The sequence below is a fragment of the Schistocerca gregaria genome, chromosome 3 (genome assembly GCF_023897955.1).
Source record: "Schistocerca gregaria isolate iqSchGreg1 chromosome 3, iqSchGreg1.2, whole genome shotgun sequence".
Classification (NCBI taxonomy): Eukaryota; Metazoa; Arthropoda; class Insecta; order Orthoptera; family Acrididae; genus Schistocerca; species Schistocerca gregaria.
In genome coordinates, this window is record NC_064922.1 from 509874959 (window position 1) to 509893856 (window position 18898).

An 18898-nucleotide genomic window follows, 5' to 3' on the forward strand; every position below is an offset into this window, starting at 1 on the left:
AAAACATTCATTTTTCTTTATGTACTACACAAATATGTAATAAAAAATGGGGGTTCCTATTTTTTTAAAAACGCAGTTGATATCCGTTTGACCTGTGGCAGTGCCATCTTGCGGGCCAACCATGGTGCCCTTCCAATTTCTAAGGGAATCTACTTAAGACGTTGGTCACATATGCAAACAAAGTAATCAAAATGAGGTAATGCCTGACAGTGTGCGAAACACCTAGTGAAAAAGTAACATGGTTATAATCTTAACTGACCAAGGCTACAAGGAAAACTACCATAGTGTCTGTTCGTTTCTGACAGTCCACCTATGGTAGTTCTACAACTATACTTAAAACTGATGAATGAAATGACAATGTTAATGCTACAAATTGCAAGATTTGAGTAAACAGACAGTCTTTATTTCTTTTTGGTGCAATATGTTGAGTTGTAAAGTGAAACACTGACAGAAATTACTAGATATGACTGACATAATTAATTCCAAATTCCATGGATCTCTTACATCATTAAGTCAGTAAGATAGTCATGTCACCAAGAGGGATATTTTCAATAAACCATTATATCAAGGGATGAGTTCTGGCACTACTGCCCACAATGGGGTACATAAGCATCGTTATCAAGATGTATAGTTAGCTGAAACTCATTTTGTGTGCATCCAAAGCAATATAACATCAATGTTTTGCCAACAGATTCCACCAGCTTTATACAGCTGAATGTTTTTGGAGCCCATGGAAACAAAGTAATCTCTGACACAGAACCAGAAAAAGATGCAAATGTTACCAGAAATTTCACTGATAGAAAATCCGAAATTTAACAACTCAAATCATGTGCCGTTAAATGACATCTTTATAAAGTCTCCTGCAGTCAAAGAATTAGAATTATTTTTATTGCATAACTGTACTTCAGTTTTCAAGAGTCACAGTTCAGTGCTATTTTACTAAAGAAAACAGGAAGCTGAAATAAACATTTATTACATAGAGTTTTGTATACGGTTTACTTTTAATAATTAAAATAATGTCACCAGGCACAGTTTACAAACACAACTTTGAACTTTCACAAAGTACACAGGCAAACACTAACAAAAAGAAACATAATTACACAATCATTATCACAAATTTCAAACATACACTGGTACTCATTCTCATTTAAAACTGGAAGTACAGGTTCATAACACATTAACAAAAACATTTTATCCTCTGTCGAGTATTGTCTAATCTAGAATCAGCATATACAATTTCTGCCACAAACATCTCTTACATCACTGCAAACTACTCACTTTTGTAACACAGTGCAGATAAAAACTAAAGACAATTTGTACACATGCTGAAATGTCTTCCATTATATATACAGACCATTCATGCTATTATAAGCACACCACTTTTTTCTGTTTTACACACATGCAGATAAAAATTTGTACATTCATAGCAACGTTTGTGCACCTATTTTCATTAACATACAAATGGTAACATTATATAAATTCCAAGTATTTATGTACAGAAATAAATAAAAATTATTTATTAACACATTTCTTGATTGATATGACAAAGTATTAAAGCCTTTCTTATTCATATGTGTTGGTAAAGGTGATTACTCTAAACATTTCAATAGTGAGACTGCCTGTATATACAGCCCTACATACAGGTGATTCTGCTCTCTCTTCATAAAATTATATCAGTTTCTTATAAACTGAGGACACAGTGAACCATTATATATCTGCAAACAATATTTCAGCAAAATGTTCCCTCTCTTCTACATATTTTTCTTGTATTAAAAAATTTACACTTAATGATACAATCTAGACACTTCATCACAGCACCTTTGCACAAAATGAAGTTCTGCAAATTTATGGGAAGAATATATTATATTAATAACTGCAGAGTGCTGCAGTACTATTCTCTGGTGCCTAGTAGCAGTATAAATCAGGAACTTCTGTATGACACTGTTATGTCTAGTATCACTCTGAATAGGGAACACAATGTGTCTTGTACTTTCATATTTTGTGCACTGTAATTAATCCTACAATTAGAATCAAACAGCAGTGGTAAGACGTTACAGAAGCCAGCCAGAGAGCAGCAATAAACAGTTGTTCCTGATAGCAGTACCTCACCAACAAGGATTTGAAATTCATATTCTGAAAATGGATATTGCTTGGTTGAAGTGTTTTTAGGGGTATGCAGGAAAAGAAATATTTCAAGAAAAATGGTAAGAAGTAAATAACAGTTGTCACTGAAAGACAGAAAATAGCTGTAAGATAGTATCCTAAGATGTTATATATAATTGAAACTGTCCTCACTACATCTTTTTTATGGATGGAAATATCTAAATACAACCCAACAAAGGTACACGATGTATGGAAAACACTAAGCAGAACAGGAAGACAAAACTGCAAATTGAATTCACATGTACATTTAGTTTTCAAATTAATGTTGTGTTTTCTATGGTATATAATCAGTCCTTTTCAAAGTATTATGAAACAAGATTTATCAATGCTTGGCCTCATAATAAACAGCCTTTTAGCTCTTAGTTAGAGAACTGTATAACCTCCTACCCCCCCCCCCTTTTCATCTTACCAAAAACCCTACCCATCCCACCAAAAAAATTGCAGCACTACACACACACACACACACACACACACACACACACACACACACACGTGCTCGCATGCATGCATGCATCAATCGAATTTCAAATGCAATTTCAGTTCTGACAGAATAATTTTAATTTCTTTTTTAAATACATTGCTTTACAACAGGCACGGCTGAAAAGGTAATAACTTCAAAGCATATTCACAAAATTATTTTAAAAATGTGTGGAATGATCACTTGAGCATATGCATTAAATTGTGCCTTTTTTCTGTTGCACATATCATGCTCCCATTTTGCAGTTGAGTAACTACCCCATGAAAACTGTTTTAAAAAATCTGACACACACACACACACACACACACACACACACACACACACACACACTTGCCCATGCCAATACAGCATCAGTCAAAATCTACTTCTATTCTTGTCTCAACTGCTGTGACCTATTCATTTTGAATTTTGTTAATAAATTATAACACTTAATATATTTCAATGAACACACAATAGCAAAAGAGACTCTTTCAAACAGTGGCAGTGACACCAAACAATATGCATCACAGTTATCATAATGGAAGCTTGAATATTTTCGAAGAGAGATAAAGAAAACCATCACTTGGAACGTTATTTTATTATAAGAACACTACGGAAGAGAATGAAGGATATTTATCTAGCATGTCACTATGTAAGTGAGGGACATGCAAGTTTTTTTTAATAAAACTTCAACTGGTTTACTAAATAATCAGTTGATTGAAATGTACAGGCAGCCTAATATGGTTACATAAATAAATTCTGACATTTGTTCATGTAAACTTAAAAGTAATACTTAATATAATAATCTGCTCTGATACTTTTTTTCAAGGAGTTTACAGTCACGTAAACATAAAGAATTTTAATAGAGTTACTCTATTGCAGGCAAAATTTTAAAGCTTTACTGGAACAACTTGTAACCACATTAATCATGATGGAATTGGACTTTTTAAAAGTGAAATATGTCCATGGAACTCCATAGTTTGTTTCTCATGAAACAGCAACTTGTATAATATGGACCACAATTTCACAAACTGTCCACATTTACCAGGCAGTCACACATTCAAATAATTTGCTTGCTTCTTGCCCACTGTATTTTTAAGATGCATAACCAATCTAATTATAAGGGTGTTTATCTGGCAAGAACTTCAACAGACATTAAGCAACGAGTCCTTTTCAATGCAGACTTTCAAGAAACACAATATACACAATTTCACATGTACTGTAATGCACACACTGGTGGTAACATTTGGTGTTTGAATGTTTACATGAATATGAATTTTCTCTATATAATCCATTGTTTTATTCATATGCACATACGTCACACAAAACACCTGCTGTTTTTGCCATCCTGCTCAAGTTAGTGTCAGAGTACACTTTGAGCAGAACACCTACAACTGTGCAATGATAACAACAATATTATCACTAAATAGCAGTGTTCCTCATGCTGCAAGCAGATTTTTTATATTCTTTGGTGTTGCCTCCTCATTCAGATGCTTAGTAGTGTACCTGGAAGAACAGTTATGCTTTTTAATTAATTGTAAAAAACAAATCTGATTACTCAAACACATACATTTATCCTGTCTTCAGCAATGTGTAACAAAAGTGCTTTTTCTGCCTCTGTACGGTTGCCTCTAATGAATGAAAAGGCATTTCAGTGCCGGCTAAGATGAATCTGTCAGTAGTGAGCAAATGTATAAAACATAATATGTACAAGGATGGATCAAAAAATAATGCCTCTTGTGTCATAAAAAATTTAATAAGGAACATATAACAGGAGAATTAATACAGGTCACAGGCTGAACTGTCCTCTATGGAACACTACCATTCAAGACAGTCACCACAAGTTTGTACATATTTGCACCACAGATGAACCCAGGCATCAAAACCAGTTGGGAAAAATTCAGGCTTTTGCTTCTTTACCCATGGTTTTAAAGTTGTTTTAACCTCACCCATGAAGAAAGTTTAGGGGGACATTGTAATGGACATGAGCAATGTGTAGCCTTCGGTGAAGAAGTTAGGTAATGGAGAAATGGACACTGCAGATAAACTGCAGAGTGGCTGGTGACATCATCTGTCACATATGCCAACCGAAAACAAGCTAATGTATAATTGCAACTGAGGACTAACTTTTATTCTGAAAAGTACATGTTAATGAAGTGATTTGAGGAGACAGAAGCATTAGAGTTCATGATCAAAAGTGAAACCATTAGTTTTTTTTTCTTTAATTGTGGGTCATGAAGAAAAACCCTGAATTTTACCAGACCAGTTTTGGTGCCTGTGTTCAATGACGGTGCAAATGTGTGAAAAATGCACAGTGACTATGTTGAGCAGTAGTGTTGTGCAGAGGACAGTTCATAGTAATTCTGCTATAATATGTTTTATTAAATTTTTTATGAGAAACGAGGCATTACTTTTCAATACACTTTTTTATGGCTAGCATCTACAGTTGTGAAATCACAGAGTAGAAGGCTTGAATGTGTCATCTGACGGTGCTAGTGAAGTTCTGTTATGTTCAGAGAAATAATTAACATTGCCATACAAAGTTACAGCAGAAGGTCTGAACCCTTGTAAACAGATCTAGGCCAATTTTTTCAGTTTCACTGGGGGGATCTTTATTCCATATTAAACTGCAGGTCCCTCACTGCTTGTTTAAAGGTCAGAGGAAAGCATGGGCAAACCCCCTTCAATAGAGCCATGCCCATTGAAGCCAAGTGATGAATGCTTTTTGTTCAGTGTAACATTTTTATATCAAGATGATAACACAAATTCAACATTATTGTGGGTGTGGAAGTTTGCAGAAAAGATATATGCTCTGTATACGTATAAAAATGACCACACGACACTGCCTGCTGTGTTTTTCCACAGTATATGTTCACATCAAATAAGCACATTTTATTAATGAGCAAAACAGACCATCATACCTAAAAAAGACTATGGACTACAAACTGTGTGTTTGTCAAACAGTATTTTTAAATGTTTATACATAAATACAAACCTTAATGCATTTAAGAGACCTTCTGATCGAGCAGCAGGCTGATCTTTAAGGAGCTTCACACAACCCTTTACCTGCAAATTTTGTAAATGTATAATAACATAGCATTCTTAAATGTCAAAAAAACACATGAAAGAAGGAAATATTTCAATAATATTGTTTGTCCAAAGCACCAAGAACAGTCTCACGATGCTGTATAAACAAGTCAGAATACACTTACATCAACATTAGAAGCCTTCACAAATGCTCCTTGTGGATGTACATGATCATACAAAATGACAAGTCCAACCATTACTCGTAGAACGAAAAGCTGTGTTTCTTCTCTTTGGAACTGGGCTATCAAATTCCTGCACAAGAAAAAAAAAAGAAAGAAAAAAGAAAGTAATGTCAACATAGAGTACTTTCACACTTTGTTTGACACACACGTATTCAGATACAGTATACAACTGTATACTTACGGATTTTCCAGCATCCGCAAACAAACTTTTGCCATAGTACCTAGAGTTTCTGTTGTATTTTCAATAGGGATGTCCTGATTCTGGAACAAAAAAACCAATACCTTTTTGATACATAGTAGGGCTTTGCATTGACTGAACATGACGTATATCATTTGTTAAATACAATATACTCCAGATTATTTGCAGTAATGTGTGGGAGTAGATGCATGAATAATTGAAAAACACGAATAATTACGGTATTTCGGACATGTACTCTTTCTTCCAAAAGTTTACTCAAGTTCTGTGCAAAAGTACTGTAAGCCTATTTAATTCCTGTGATGCTGATCTGCTTTGGAGAGGAATTGACTTTTTTGCACGGCATTTTGAATTTTTCTTGCAGCAATAAGGTCTTTGTAATGAAAACCCCTCTGGTCCATATAATCTAGAAGAGTATCAACACACTGTAATGTGGTACAATGTGACTGACAATGTCACTGTCTTCAGCTCCAGTTTCACACTCACTGTTCTCTGTTTTGTTTTGTTGTGAAGCACTGGTAACAATTTTGACATCACACATGTATTGGAAGCCAGATTGGCATGCATTAATCTTCAGTCACTCATTCATGTTTTCTTCGCCAACATCTTCAAAACCATTTAAACCCATTGCTAGGTTCATTATTAGTGCAGTTGTTATTTCTTCATCACTGTGACCTTGAAAGTCACTTTCTATCTGGAAGAATTTTCCAGCATGATCGAACTGGTGTACATGGTTTGATTTCCTGCCAGTAATCAGAAACACCATGTATAGCAACTAGAATTGCCAACTTCTTCCAAGATCCCACCAAATCATCCACATCAACTAGCATTATTCAGTAGACCAGCCTGGTAATGTTATGCCAATGCAATCATGCATTGGCCAGTTGATTGTATATGGGAGTTATATCAGGAGGTAAAAACTTAGTTATGATGAGACCATCATCAAGATACAAGAATCTTCTCACTGGGATGTGAAGGGGCAGCGTGAAACAATAGAACATCCTTCTGTGGCAATCTTTTCTCTTCTAGAAATTGCTGAACTTGTGGCACAAAATGTCTGTGGAACCAGATTTTGAAACTTTCACTATCCATCCAAGCTACTTTTTGCTTGTGACAATGCACAGGAAGATCATTAGTTGTGGCATCACTGAAAGCTCGGGCAGGCTATTTCTTTCTTTCTTTTTTTCACTTTGTGGTTCCCAGAAGCATTAGCAGTGCACAAAACTGTAATGTATTCTTTAGGAGACTTACAGGAAGGAGCAAGAACCTTCCTCTTAAAAGCAAGGGTCCTAGTCGGTCGATGTTTGAAAATAGACGTCACTTTCAACTGCATTATAAATTTGGTCTAGTGTGAAATTATCTACTTCCACAAATTTCTGGAACTCTTTCTGGAAGGAATCAGCTGCTACAACATTTGGACTAAGCCAATCTCCTTGCATAGTAAGTTTGCAAACACCATGACGTCATTTGAATCTGGTTGGCCAGCAAAATGAGGCATTAAATTCTCCTTCTAACCCTAGAGCTTCATGAAAAAAATTAGGTTTTTTGGCACACATAGAACCTGAAACAATGACTCTTTCTACTCGTTTTTGGCTAAACCACTGCCAAGGAACAGCATCTAATTAATCAAATGTACATCTCTTCATGCTTTTTTGTGCACAGGGTCCAGAACAATAACTGCATTTCCCAAGAAGATCTTGTATTTTCTGCTTATTCTTTTTACTGTCCCGGACAGTCTGCATTCCAAAACCACAATCAGCACTTAGTTTTGTAGCAGTTCATCACTTCTCAAATCTTTCAATTAATTATAATTTCTTTGTTAATATAAACACATTTCTTTTGTTTCTCTGCCATATCTATTACAAATCTTTAAAGTGCCAATTAACATCAGAAAACTAAGTTTGGTTTAGATTTATATGTAACAAGCTGGTCAATAACAATGGAAACTGAACTCTGTTGTCATGTGGCGGTTCTTTTAACAAAGGAAATAGCACTTACTGCCACAAGGAGAGTTGTTTATTGCTGTTTGCTAGAGAAAAATGTGCCACATATTTTATTTATTTGTTTTTAGATGTATGAATACTCTGCAAACCAGATAATCTGCAGATGAATTACCAGGAGTACACTGTAATAACATATTGGTAGACATAAGTTTCAGAAACAATCACAAAAAGTTTAAGTCTGGTAGGATATACACACACGTGTACAGCCAGACAACTGTATTATTTTCATTCAAAAGCTGGTAGATCGGAAAAAAATTAATTCAATATTTAAACCAATACATAGTGACAATACATAGCACCCAAGATTTTTGTATACAAATGAAGGTAGAACATCTAGAACAGTATCACATATCAAAACATACAATTCATCTATTTAACTAATTAAAGGAAAGGAAACTCTGGGAATCTCTCAACAGTACTAACTGCTTAACAAGAGGAAACAAAAGGAATACCAAATTATTTAAAATGACAGGAATAAGTATTATTTGAAATATAAACTAAGAAGAAGAAGTAAAACCAATAAGTAAACTGTAGGAAAGAAGACCCATACAAAGTCATTACAATATAAATTAACAAAATGCAGTAATAATAATAATAATAATAATAATAATAATAATAATATAAATGATTAGTATTAGTGTAAGTGAAAGATACTTTCATTCAAGAACACAACAACAAAAATATTCAATTATTGATAATATAATGTAAGTGGATAGATAAAAATATCTACTCACCAAGTGGCGGCAGGGGAATACACACACAACTTTTACAGGATTTCAGAGCCAATGGCTCCTTCTTCTGGTAGAAGAGTTGAAGGGGAAGAAAAAGGGGTGAAGGAAAGGGACTGGAGAGGTTTAGGGAAAGGGATGCTGTTCAGTTTGGGGAGACTTAACAGACGGGATGAGAAGGAAAGCAATTGTTGGGGACTGCGCCAGATGAGATTTGAAAACATGAGAGCTTAAAGTGGAAGACATGGTAATCTGTATGACACAGATTACTATTAAAACATCATGCACAAGTTAATAAGAGGGAAAAGCTAAGTGCATTGTATGTAACAGAGGTGGGATGGGGACAGCGAAAAACTGGTAAGCCAGAAAATGAAAGACGTAGAAAACTAAAATGGAGTGAAGAAAGGAGTATTTACTGTGAATAAATGCTGAGACAGAATGAATTAATGTAAATTAAGGCCAGATGGGTGGCAAGAACCAAGGACATGTTGTAGTGCTAGTTCACACCTGTGGAGTTCTGAGTAATTTGTGTCTGGGGGAATAATCCAGATGTTTGGTGAAACAGGCACTGAGGTCACGACTGTCATGTTGTACGGCATGCTCTGCAACAGGATATTGTATGTCATCTGTATACACCCTCTGCCTATGCCCATTCATCCTGACTGATAACTGGGTGGTAGTCATGCCAATGTAAAAGGCCAAACAGTGTTTACGTAACAGCTGGTATATGACATGTCATTTCACAGGTGGCTCTTCCTTTGATAGTATATGTTTTGCCAGTTTCAGGGTTCAAATAGGTGGTGGTAGGAGGGTACATAGGGCAAGTCTTGCAGTGGGGATGGTGACAGGGGTAGGAGCCATGGGTGCAGAAGGAGCACAAGGTCTGGCAAGGATACTGCGGAGATTGGGAGGGCAGCGAAAAGCTGCTCTAGGTGGGGTGGGCAAACTATAAGACAGAATGGATCTCATTTCAGGGCATAATTTTAGGAAGTAATGGCCTTGTCAAAGTAGCTGATTGATACATTCAAGACCAGGATAATACTGGGTGACAAGTGGTGTTCTCCGAAGTTGTTTTTTGGAGGGATCAGCAGTGCCAGGATTGGAGAATATGACCCAGGAAATCTGCTTTTGAACTAGGCTGTTGGAATAATTACATCCAGTGAAGGCTGAATTGAGAGTGGTTTTATACTGCTGTAACGAGTCTGCATCCAACAAACACATTTACCTCGAATGCCTAGGCTGTATGGGTGAGAACGTTTGATATAGAAAATATGGCAACTCAGGTTTTCAAATCTCATCTGGCATAGTCCCCAAAAATCAGTCTTTCCTTCTCTTCCCGTCCGGTAAGTATCCCCAGACCCGGGGTTCTGAGTGACTTTTCTGAACTGTATCCCTTTCCCTAAACCTCTCCGGTCCTTTTCCTTCACCACTCCTCCTTCCCCTTCAACTCTTCAACCAAAAGAAGGAGCCATTGGCTCTGAAAGCTGGTAAAAGTTGATTCCTTTTGTGCTTATATTCCCTTGCTGCCACTTGGTGAGTAGATTTTTTATTTAAGAAGTTATTTAAGGGCAAAAAATAATTTTGTAGCGATATAATCACGATTTACTTCTGTGGAGAGCTTCAAGTATGGAACTGAAATGATAGATTTCATATGTTTTTACAATTTGCTGGTAAGAACAACATTCTTGTCCTTCAAACATTTTGCCAAAAGGAAATACATAAAAACGAGGAGCAAATGGAACGATATTTTAGCAAACATTGAAGACACTGCAGAGGATGTTATGGTTCTAAACAATTTTCAAATTTTAAATGAATATGAACTTTTATTGAGAATAGAAAGACATTAAATTAAGCAGCATATCAATATATTAGAAAATGAACATTATAAATACAAACAAAGCTGAAAATTATTTACAAAAGCACTTATGTAAACAGCAAAGACACAAAAATAATAGAAAAATCAAATTAAAAAATTCAGTATTGAAAGTGTAGTCAAGCACAAAGATCACCTAAACTATTCTCAAAAGTCCTATAGGAAGTTTTCAGATTATTAAAGTGTGAATTTGTGCTCATGAGTCATATTTCAGCAACTTTCATTTTGAGACAACAACAGTATAATTCCTGCTTTTATTCCTAATAGAGTTCAACAAACATGAAAAACTTAATAGAGCAAATTTGAAAGTAGGCTTGAAAGTCGTCTTGATAAAAATTAGACAATGTAAAATCAACACATCAAAAAGAAAATAGTACACATCAATAATGAAGTCACAGAGAAACTTCCTGATATTTTGTACTTAGGATAGGTGAAGACAGGGACAGGATGGATAGCAAAAGAAATAAACAGAGGAGTAAAATAGCGTGGTTAGTTCATGTAAGCTGAATAGGCTTTTTAAAATTAAGTTTCCAATAAGCCTAAAAAGAAATATTTACAGTTATTAGCGCTTATAATCAGTTTGACTTCTGGCACTGACACACTGCTTTTTAATTCTAATATATTTCAGAAGCTGAGGCAAAACATATGTTTGAAATTACTAGAGGGACAGGCAAACAAACAAATGGATCAGAGAACACAATAGAGGAGAAACATAACGAGGAGAAACATAACTATGACTGCAATGAAAATGAAATGATGGTATATCAGTTCTGCAGCAAAGTGATGGATGGCAGATGCACCAAGAAAATTCTTTGCTCATGGATGAATGTACATTATTTTAGAAAACATGAAGAAGCAACACAAGTGTGTATAGCCAAAGACTGTCATGAATATAAAAGCTTAGAGGAAGTGGTGGTTGTTGGGATGTTTAAGGGGGACTAAACAGCTAAGGTCATCAGTCCCTCATTCCAAAAACAGGCGAAACAAAATTTACGGAACAAGTAAAACCCCAAGGGGGGAGGAGACGCCCCTCCCCCCAGTCACTGAAAGAACACCAATGTGGCAGCGAACACTAGAGACAAGAAGAGTACATACAAACACCGGACAGAAAGAAACGGAAGAAAAGAAGAGGGCCAGAGACTGGTTGACTGACCATGGGAACAAAAATTGGGAAAGAGTCAACCATCCGAATACACACATTAAAATCTGCAACCAATGAGAGATTCGAGGACAAGATACACAGAAAGGGAAAGGGGGAGGTCCCCCCTAAATTGAACCATAAAAAGGACTACCACGGATAAAAATTAAAACGTCGTCAGCCATGGAGGCATCGTCGCATAAAACCAAAGGCAACATGCCTGGGAGATTATTAGTCTGCCGGAGGGTGCGCAGGCGGGGACACTCCAACAAAATGTGGGCGACTGTCAACCGGTACCCACACTGACACAGGGGGGGATCCTCCTGACGCAAAAGATGTCCGTGCGTCAGGTAGGTATGGCCGATGCGGAGCCGACACAGGATGACAGAGTCCCTGCGAGAAGCCCGCAGGGAGGACCGCCACACATCGGTCGTCTCCTTAACAGCCCGCAGTTTATTCGGCGAAGTCAGGCTACGCCACTCGTCACGCCACATCTGAAGCACCTTACGGCGCAACGCCAGCTGCAGATCACGAGCCGGGAGGCCGATCTCCAAAGTGGGGGCGTCGATTGCCCCTTTGGCCAGCCTGTCGACACATTCATTCCCCGGTATGCCAACGTGACCTGGCGTCCAAACAAAGACCACCGAACGACCAGAGTGGGTAATGGCAAAAACAGACTCCTGAATAAAGGATACCAGAGGAGAAGAGGTATAGCAGCGGTCGATAGCCTGGAGGCTGCTCAGGGAGTCACTGCAAATGACGATGGACGTACCGGAGCAGAAACGCATATGCTCAAGAGCGCACAATATGGCCACCAGCTCTGCAGTAAAAATACTGCAGTCAGCCGGCAAGGAACACTGTTCAACATGGGCAGCGTGAGCAAAAGCGTACGCAGTACGACCATCCACCAGGGAACCATCAGTGTAGACAGGCTCACAGCCTGAAAATGAGGCGACGAGCGCAAGAAAACGGTGACGGATGGCCATATGCGGAACCGAGTCCTTGGGTTCCCATGCCAAGTCCAGGTGGACGGACAGACGGGTCATACACCAGGGAGGCGTGGGTGCACGGGCCCGGAAGGGCGGCAGAAGAGGGAACGACCCCAGTTCCGACAGCAGGGACTGGACGCGGACAGTAATGGAAAGTCCAGACCTAGGTCGCCGGTCGGGCAGAGGGAGGACCCTGGCAGGGAAAAGCAGGCGATGATTGGGATGGCCCGGTGAGCAATGCACGTGGACAGCATAGTCGGCGAGCAGTCGGTGGCGGCGAATCCGCAGCGGGGGAACCCCGGCCTCCACCAGTAGACTATCCACGGGGCTCGTACGGAAAGCACCAATTGCAAGCCGAACCCCACAGTGGTGTATGGGGTCCAACAACGTCAACACTGAGGGTGATGCAGACCAACAGGCCAGGCTCCCATAATAAAGCCTGGACTGCACAAGGGCTCTGTACAATCGCAACAGCGTGCTGCGATCTGCACCCCAAGACGCATGGCTCAGGCAGCGGAGGGCGTTGAGGTGCCGCCAGCACTTTTGCTTCAGCTGAGTAATATGAGGAACCCATGTGAGCCGGGCATCAAAGACGAGTCCTAAGAAGCGGTTAGTGTCCACCACTTCTAGTAGGTGACCGTCGAGGTAAAGTTCCGGATGAGGGTGGACCATCCGACACCTGCAGAAGTGCATAACTCGAGTCTTGGCCGCAGAGAACTGAAATCCATGGGTCAGAGCCCATGATGCCGCCTTGCGAACGGCTGCTTGCAGTCTGCGTTCGGCGACTCCTGTAGTCATTGAGCTGAATGAGATGCAGAAGTCGTCGGCATACAAAGAAGAAGACACCGACGACCCCACGGCTGCAGCCAGACCATTAATGGCCACTAGAAATAAGGAAACGCTTAACACCGAGCCCTGCGGGACCCCATTTTCCTGTATATAAGATGAACTAGAGGCGGCACCGACTTGCACCCGGAAAGAGCGGCGCAATAAAAAGTTTTGAAGAAAAGCTGGGAGCTGACCACGAAGACCCCACTCGTGCAACGTAGCAAGGATGTGATGCCTCCGTGTTGTGTCATATGCCTTCCGCAGATCAAAAAATACAGCAACGAGATGCTGACAGTGGGAAAAGGCCGTATGGATAGCAGATTCCAGCCGCACCAAATTGTCCGCAGCAGACCAGCCCTGACGGAAGCCACCCTGGGATGGAGCGAGGAGACCGCGCGACTCAAGAACCCAACACAAACGCCACCCCACCATACGTTCGAGCAATTTGCACAAAACGTTGGTGAGGGTAATGGGACAATAGCTGTCCACCGCCAGAGGGTCCGTACCGGGCTTCAAGATGGGGACGATAACACCCTCTCGCCATTGCGATGGGAACACGCCCTCGCTCCAAATGCGGTTAAAGATGGTGAGGATGTGTGTCTGGCAGTCCCCGGAGAGATGCTTCAGCATCTGCGCGTGGATGCAGTCCGGTCCTGGTGCTGTATCAGGGGAATCGGCGAGGGCAGAGAGGAATTCCCTCTCGCTGAAAGGAGCATTGTATTTTTCAGAACGACGTGTGTGGAATGATAACGGCGTCCACTCGGCGCGCTCCTTCAGAGAGTGAAAGGCAGGAGGGTAAGTTGCAGTCGCAGAGCTCGTAGCAAAGTGTGTGGCAAGGTGGTCAGCAATGGTGGCAGCGTCCGTGCAGACAACGCCGTGCAGGGAGATTCCAGGGACACCCATAGGGGTCTGGTATCCATAAATCCGCCGGATGCGGGACCACACGAGCGACGGGGAGACACGGGAGCCCGAGGATGAAATGTACCTCTCCCAGCACTCCTGCTTACGCCGTGCAATAAGACGACGGGCCAAGGCACGGAGCTTCTTAAAGGCGATGAGGGTCTCCAGAGACGGGTGCCGCTTATGATGCTGGAGAGCCCGCCTACGGTCACGAATAGCCTCAGCAATCTCTGGTGACCACCAGGGGACAGCCTTCCTCTGAGGGAGTCCAGAAGAGCGGGGGATGGCAGTCTCGGCCGCAGAAATAATTGATGATGTCAAGACACGGGCCACCTCGTCAATGTCACCCTGTGGGGGAGAAGCAATGGTGGCAGCGGAAGTAAAAGCCGGCCAGTCAGCCCTGTTGAGAGCCCAGCGGGGCAGGCGCCCAGAAGAATGACACTGGGGCAGACACAAATAGATGGGAAAATGGTCACTACCACACAGGTCAGGATGCACTCTCCAGTGAAGGGATGGGACAAGTCCGGGGCTACAAAGAGAGAGATCGATGGCCGAGAACGAGCCATGGGCCACACTGAAATGCGTAGGAGCACCGGTGTTCAAGAGGCTAAGGTCGAGCTGAGCCAACACATGCTCCACGGCGCGACCGCGGTCATCGGAGACAGTCCCACCCCATAGAGGGTTGTGGGCATTGAAACCGCCCAGAAGCAGCAATGACGGCGGGAGTTGAGCCAGCAGCGCAGCCAAGACATGTCGGGGGAGCTGCCCATACGGAGGAACGTAAACAGAGCAAACAGTAATAGCCGGCGAGAGCTCAATCCTGACAGCGACTGCCTCTAAAGGCGTCAGAAGGGATACTGGCGAGCTACAGACAGAGTGGTGAACAAAGAGGCAAACTCCACCTGAAGCTCGTTGACAGTCAGCGCGGTTCTTACAGTATCCCCGATAACCGCGAAGGGCAGGGGTCCGCATTGCTGGAAACCAAGTTTCCTGAAGAGCAATGCAGAGAACAGGGGAAACACTCAGAAGCATCCGGAGCTCAAGCAGGTGGCGGAAATAACCGCCGCAATTCCACTGGAGAATGGAAGCAGGAAGGGACTGGGAGGGCGTGAAGGCGACTAAGAGGCAGATGGCGCCGCAGAGTCAACGGCCGCCACTGGGCGAGAGTCAGCTGTGTCCATAGGAGAGGCCCCCGAGGGTTCCGTGAGGGCGAGATCCGCGGCAGAGGCGAGGATCTCCACCTCATCCCCAGAGCCAGAACTATTGACAGCAGGCGGTACTGAAACTGCCGGAGTGTCCTTCTTCTTGGACACGTTCTGTTCCTTCTTCTCGTGTCTGTCCTTTGGCTAAGAGGGCTGGGAGAGTTTCTCTGAAGGAGCGTCGGAGGCTGACGACGACGCAGAAGCCCTACGGCCAGCAGGTGGAGGAACCTTCAGCCACTGGCTGACATCCGGCGGGGTAGCAGAAGAAACGGAAGAAGGGAGGGCCCCGAGGGACCCCTTCCGCGAGAGAAGAACCGGCAGAGGCAATGCCGGCGGAGAAGGAGGGGGAGGGATCGAGCCCCCTGGTTTTGGAGCAGATTTCACTCCCGAAGCATGTGCGGGGGGAGTAACAGAAGGGGGTTTGCCCCCAACTGCTAAGGGGGCAACAGAGGAAGGCTTGCCCCCAGACACGAGGGGGGCAGACAGAGATGTACGGCCCTGAGGGGCCACTGAAGGCGGCACAGATGAAGCGACAACTGCCGCCCGCGAGGGCGACGATAACGTGGCTGCAGCATAAGAAGGTTGAAGAGGGACAGGATGCAACGTTTCAAATTTCAGTTTTGCCTCGCGATAAGTAAGCCGGTCCAGGGTCTTAAATTCCATTATCTTCTGCTCCTTATGAAGAACGGGGCAGTCCGGCGAGCATGGCGAGTGGTGTTCCCCACAGTTGACACAGACAGGCGGAGGCGCACATGGAGAATCGGGATGAGAGGGGTGTCCGCAATCTCGACATGTGGCACTGGATGGGCAACGGGAGGACATATGCCCAAACTTCCAACACTGGAAGCACCGCATTGGGGGAGGGACGTATGGCTTGACATCACAACGGTAAACCATTACCTTGACCTTCTCAGGCAATACAGCACCCTCGAAGGCCAAGATAAAGGCACCGGTGGCCACCCTGTTGGTCTTGGGTCCTCTGTGCACACGACAGACAAAATGAACACCACATCGTTCCAAGTCAGCTCTCAGCTCGTCATCGGACTGTAACAAGAGGTCGCGATGGTAAATAATCCCCTGGACTATATTTAAGCTACTGTGGGGAGTGACGGTAACAGGGACGTCTCCCAGCTTATCACACAAGAGCAACGCCCATGACTGGGCTGGGGAGGACGTCTTGAGGAGGATGGACCCATTCCTCATTTTAGACAACCCCGTCACTTCCCCAAACTTATCCTCCAGGTGTTCCACAAAAAACATAGGCTTTGTCGAAAGAAAGGAGTCACCATCAGTCCTGCTGCAGACAAGGTATTGTGGTACATAAAGGTCCAGCTTGGCACTAGATCTGCGTCCCTCCCACGGCGCAGCCAACGAGGGGAACGACTGAGGGTCATATTGTGCAGCATCATATTCAATTCTGCCTCGCTTAGAGATGCTGGTGGCAGTGCGACCACCAGCTTGGTGAGATTTATTGTGCTTTATTGCGCCACATCCGCCCAGATGCCACCTACTCCGAACGAGGGCTCTCCCCAAGGGTGCCACCCAGCCAAAGCAACGGGTACCTGGCCGATATCCCATTGCCCGGAGTCCCCGTGCCCCAGACAAGATGGGCACATACTCCTTGGCATGCATGGGGAGGAAACAGCTCTGGCATCTGTAGTGCGATCCCTGTGTGGTCAGGGGGCTACCACAAAGAGGGTACATGACGACCCCACCACAACGGACTGGCTACCGTGCTGGATTTTAGGTGTTGAAAGGGTCCACAGTTGTCGTGGGCGCTAAGAAGGGCATTGCGCACAAGACGAAGAGGCAACCCAGAAGACATAGGGTGTAAATCCCTCCACACGGCAATAGATAGCATGCAAGATGGAGGTGCACGATGGACCAATAGAGAAACACCACGTAAGGGGTCCTTCCTCAAATGGCATGCACTAACAACGGAAATTTTGAAAATGGCAGATCAAACCCAAGATGGGACCATCACATAAGGCTGAAACTTTGGAGACTCCTTTTAGTCGCCTCTTACGACAGGCAGGAATACCGCGGGCCTATTCTTATCCCCGAATCCGCAGGGGGGTTAGAGGAAGTCTTTATTGTCTGATAATGATGATCATTATCACAGAAGGTGCATGATGGATGTCTACGGCTGAAGAGCGTGGTGTCTGACCAGCCTCTGAAGAGGTCTTAATCCAACAATATGTGTTAAATGGCTGATGATTATGTAGTAACACTAAAAAGCTATCCATAAGTGAATGTGAAATGTAGATGACAAGGGAACAAAGGAACAAGCAATCTGTTGACGTAGAAACATATTGATAATATTTTAGATGGGAACTGAGCATAATTTTAACATTACTGTGGCAATCAGTAGATAAATTTTGACAAAGGAACAGTTGATAAATTTAGGAACTGCAGGATAATATGGAGAAAGCTTTATAACTGTGACATAGAAATCTCAATGCACTGCTTATAAGGTCACATGCAGTGGGATAAGTATCATGAAAGTGTAAAATCTAATGATGGAAAGGAAAACACCACCACAATGGTTGCTAAACTAATTTGCTCTATATGCACAGTTATGATCACAATTATGAGAATCTTGTGACCAGAAGCACACATTTAGCAATAGAGTAACAGATATAATCAACAAACTTGTGCAGTAAATGACTATCCTAGATCTCGTGCAATATTACGGATCACTCTGTCACTATAGCAGTCATTTCAAAATTGAGAAATGTATGACAGTTCTGTAAGTGGAGATCTGCAGTAACCTTTAATAAACCACTTGACCCTGAATAATCTTTGAAGAATATTGAACAGTTTCAATTTCATTGGCTACCCTAATAGGTACACTGCTGGTCTTTGTATGGTAGGAGGAAAAAGTCCTGGTTGGCTCTGCTCTTGTTATAGACCTTTGACCCCTTCTGCACTGAGTGATATCTGGCCAACTCCAATGACAGAATTGTTATTCCAACATATCTCTAGGACTGATGGGTACACTTGCTCAATATAAGATCTGTGACCGAGTTATATCAATTAAATAATTGTGTCCCCATTCACTTTGCTTATGAGAACATAAGAATGTAATAATATTAAAATGTGACACATTTTGAGATCGATCCAGTTATAATAAGACATAGAGAATACAAAAC

The 18898-nt window shown here is 42.2% G+C and overlaps 1 protein-coding gene across 5 annotated transcripts in view; it reads right to left on the minus strand.

The window, feature by feature from the left end:
- Positions 1–957: 957 nt before the first annotated feature.
- The window catches only part of LOC126354674 (CYFIP-related Rac1 interactor B), a 423392-nt gene continuing 405451 nt past the window's right edge, over positions 958–18898 (minus strand). For all 5 annotated transcript variants that reach the window (XM_050004475.1, XM_050004473.1, XM_050004477.1 and 2 more), the window contains 4 exons: positions 6071–6150; positions 5833–5959; positions 5616–5686; positions 958–4126 (listed from right to left, as the gene is read on the minus strand). In XM_050004475.1, the coding sequence (XP_049860432.1) occupies positions 4060–4126; positions 5616–5686; positions 5833–5959; positions 6071–6150 (345 nt within the window). In that variant the 3' untranslated portion in view covers positions 958–4059. The remainder of the gene's footprint in view (positions 4127–5615; positions 5687–5832; positions 5960–6070; positions 6151–18898) is intronic.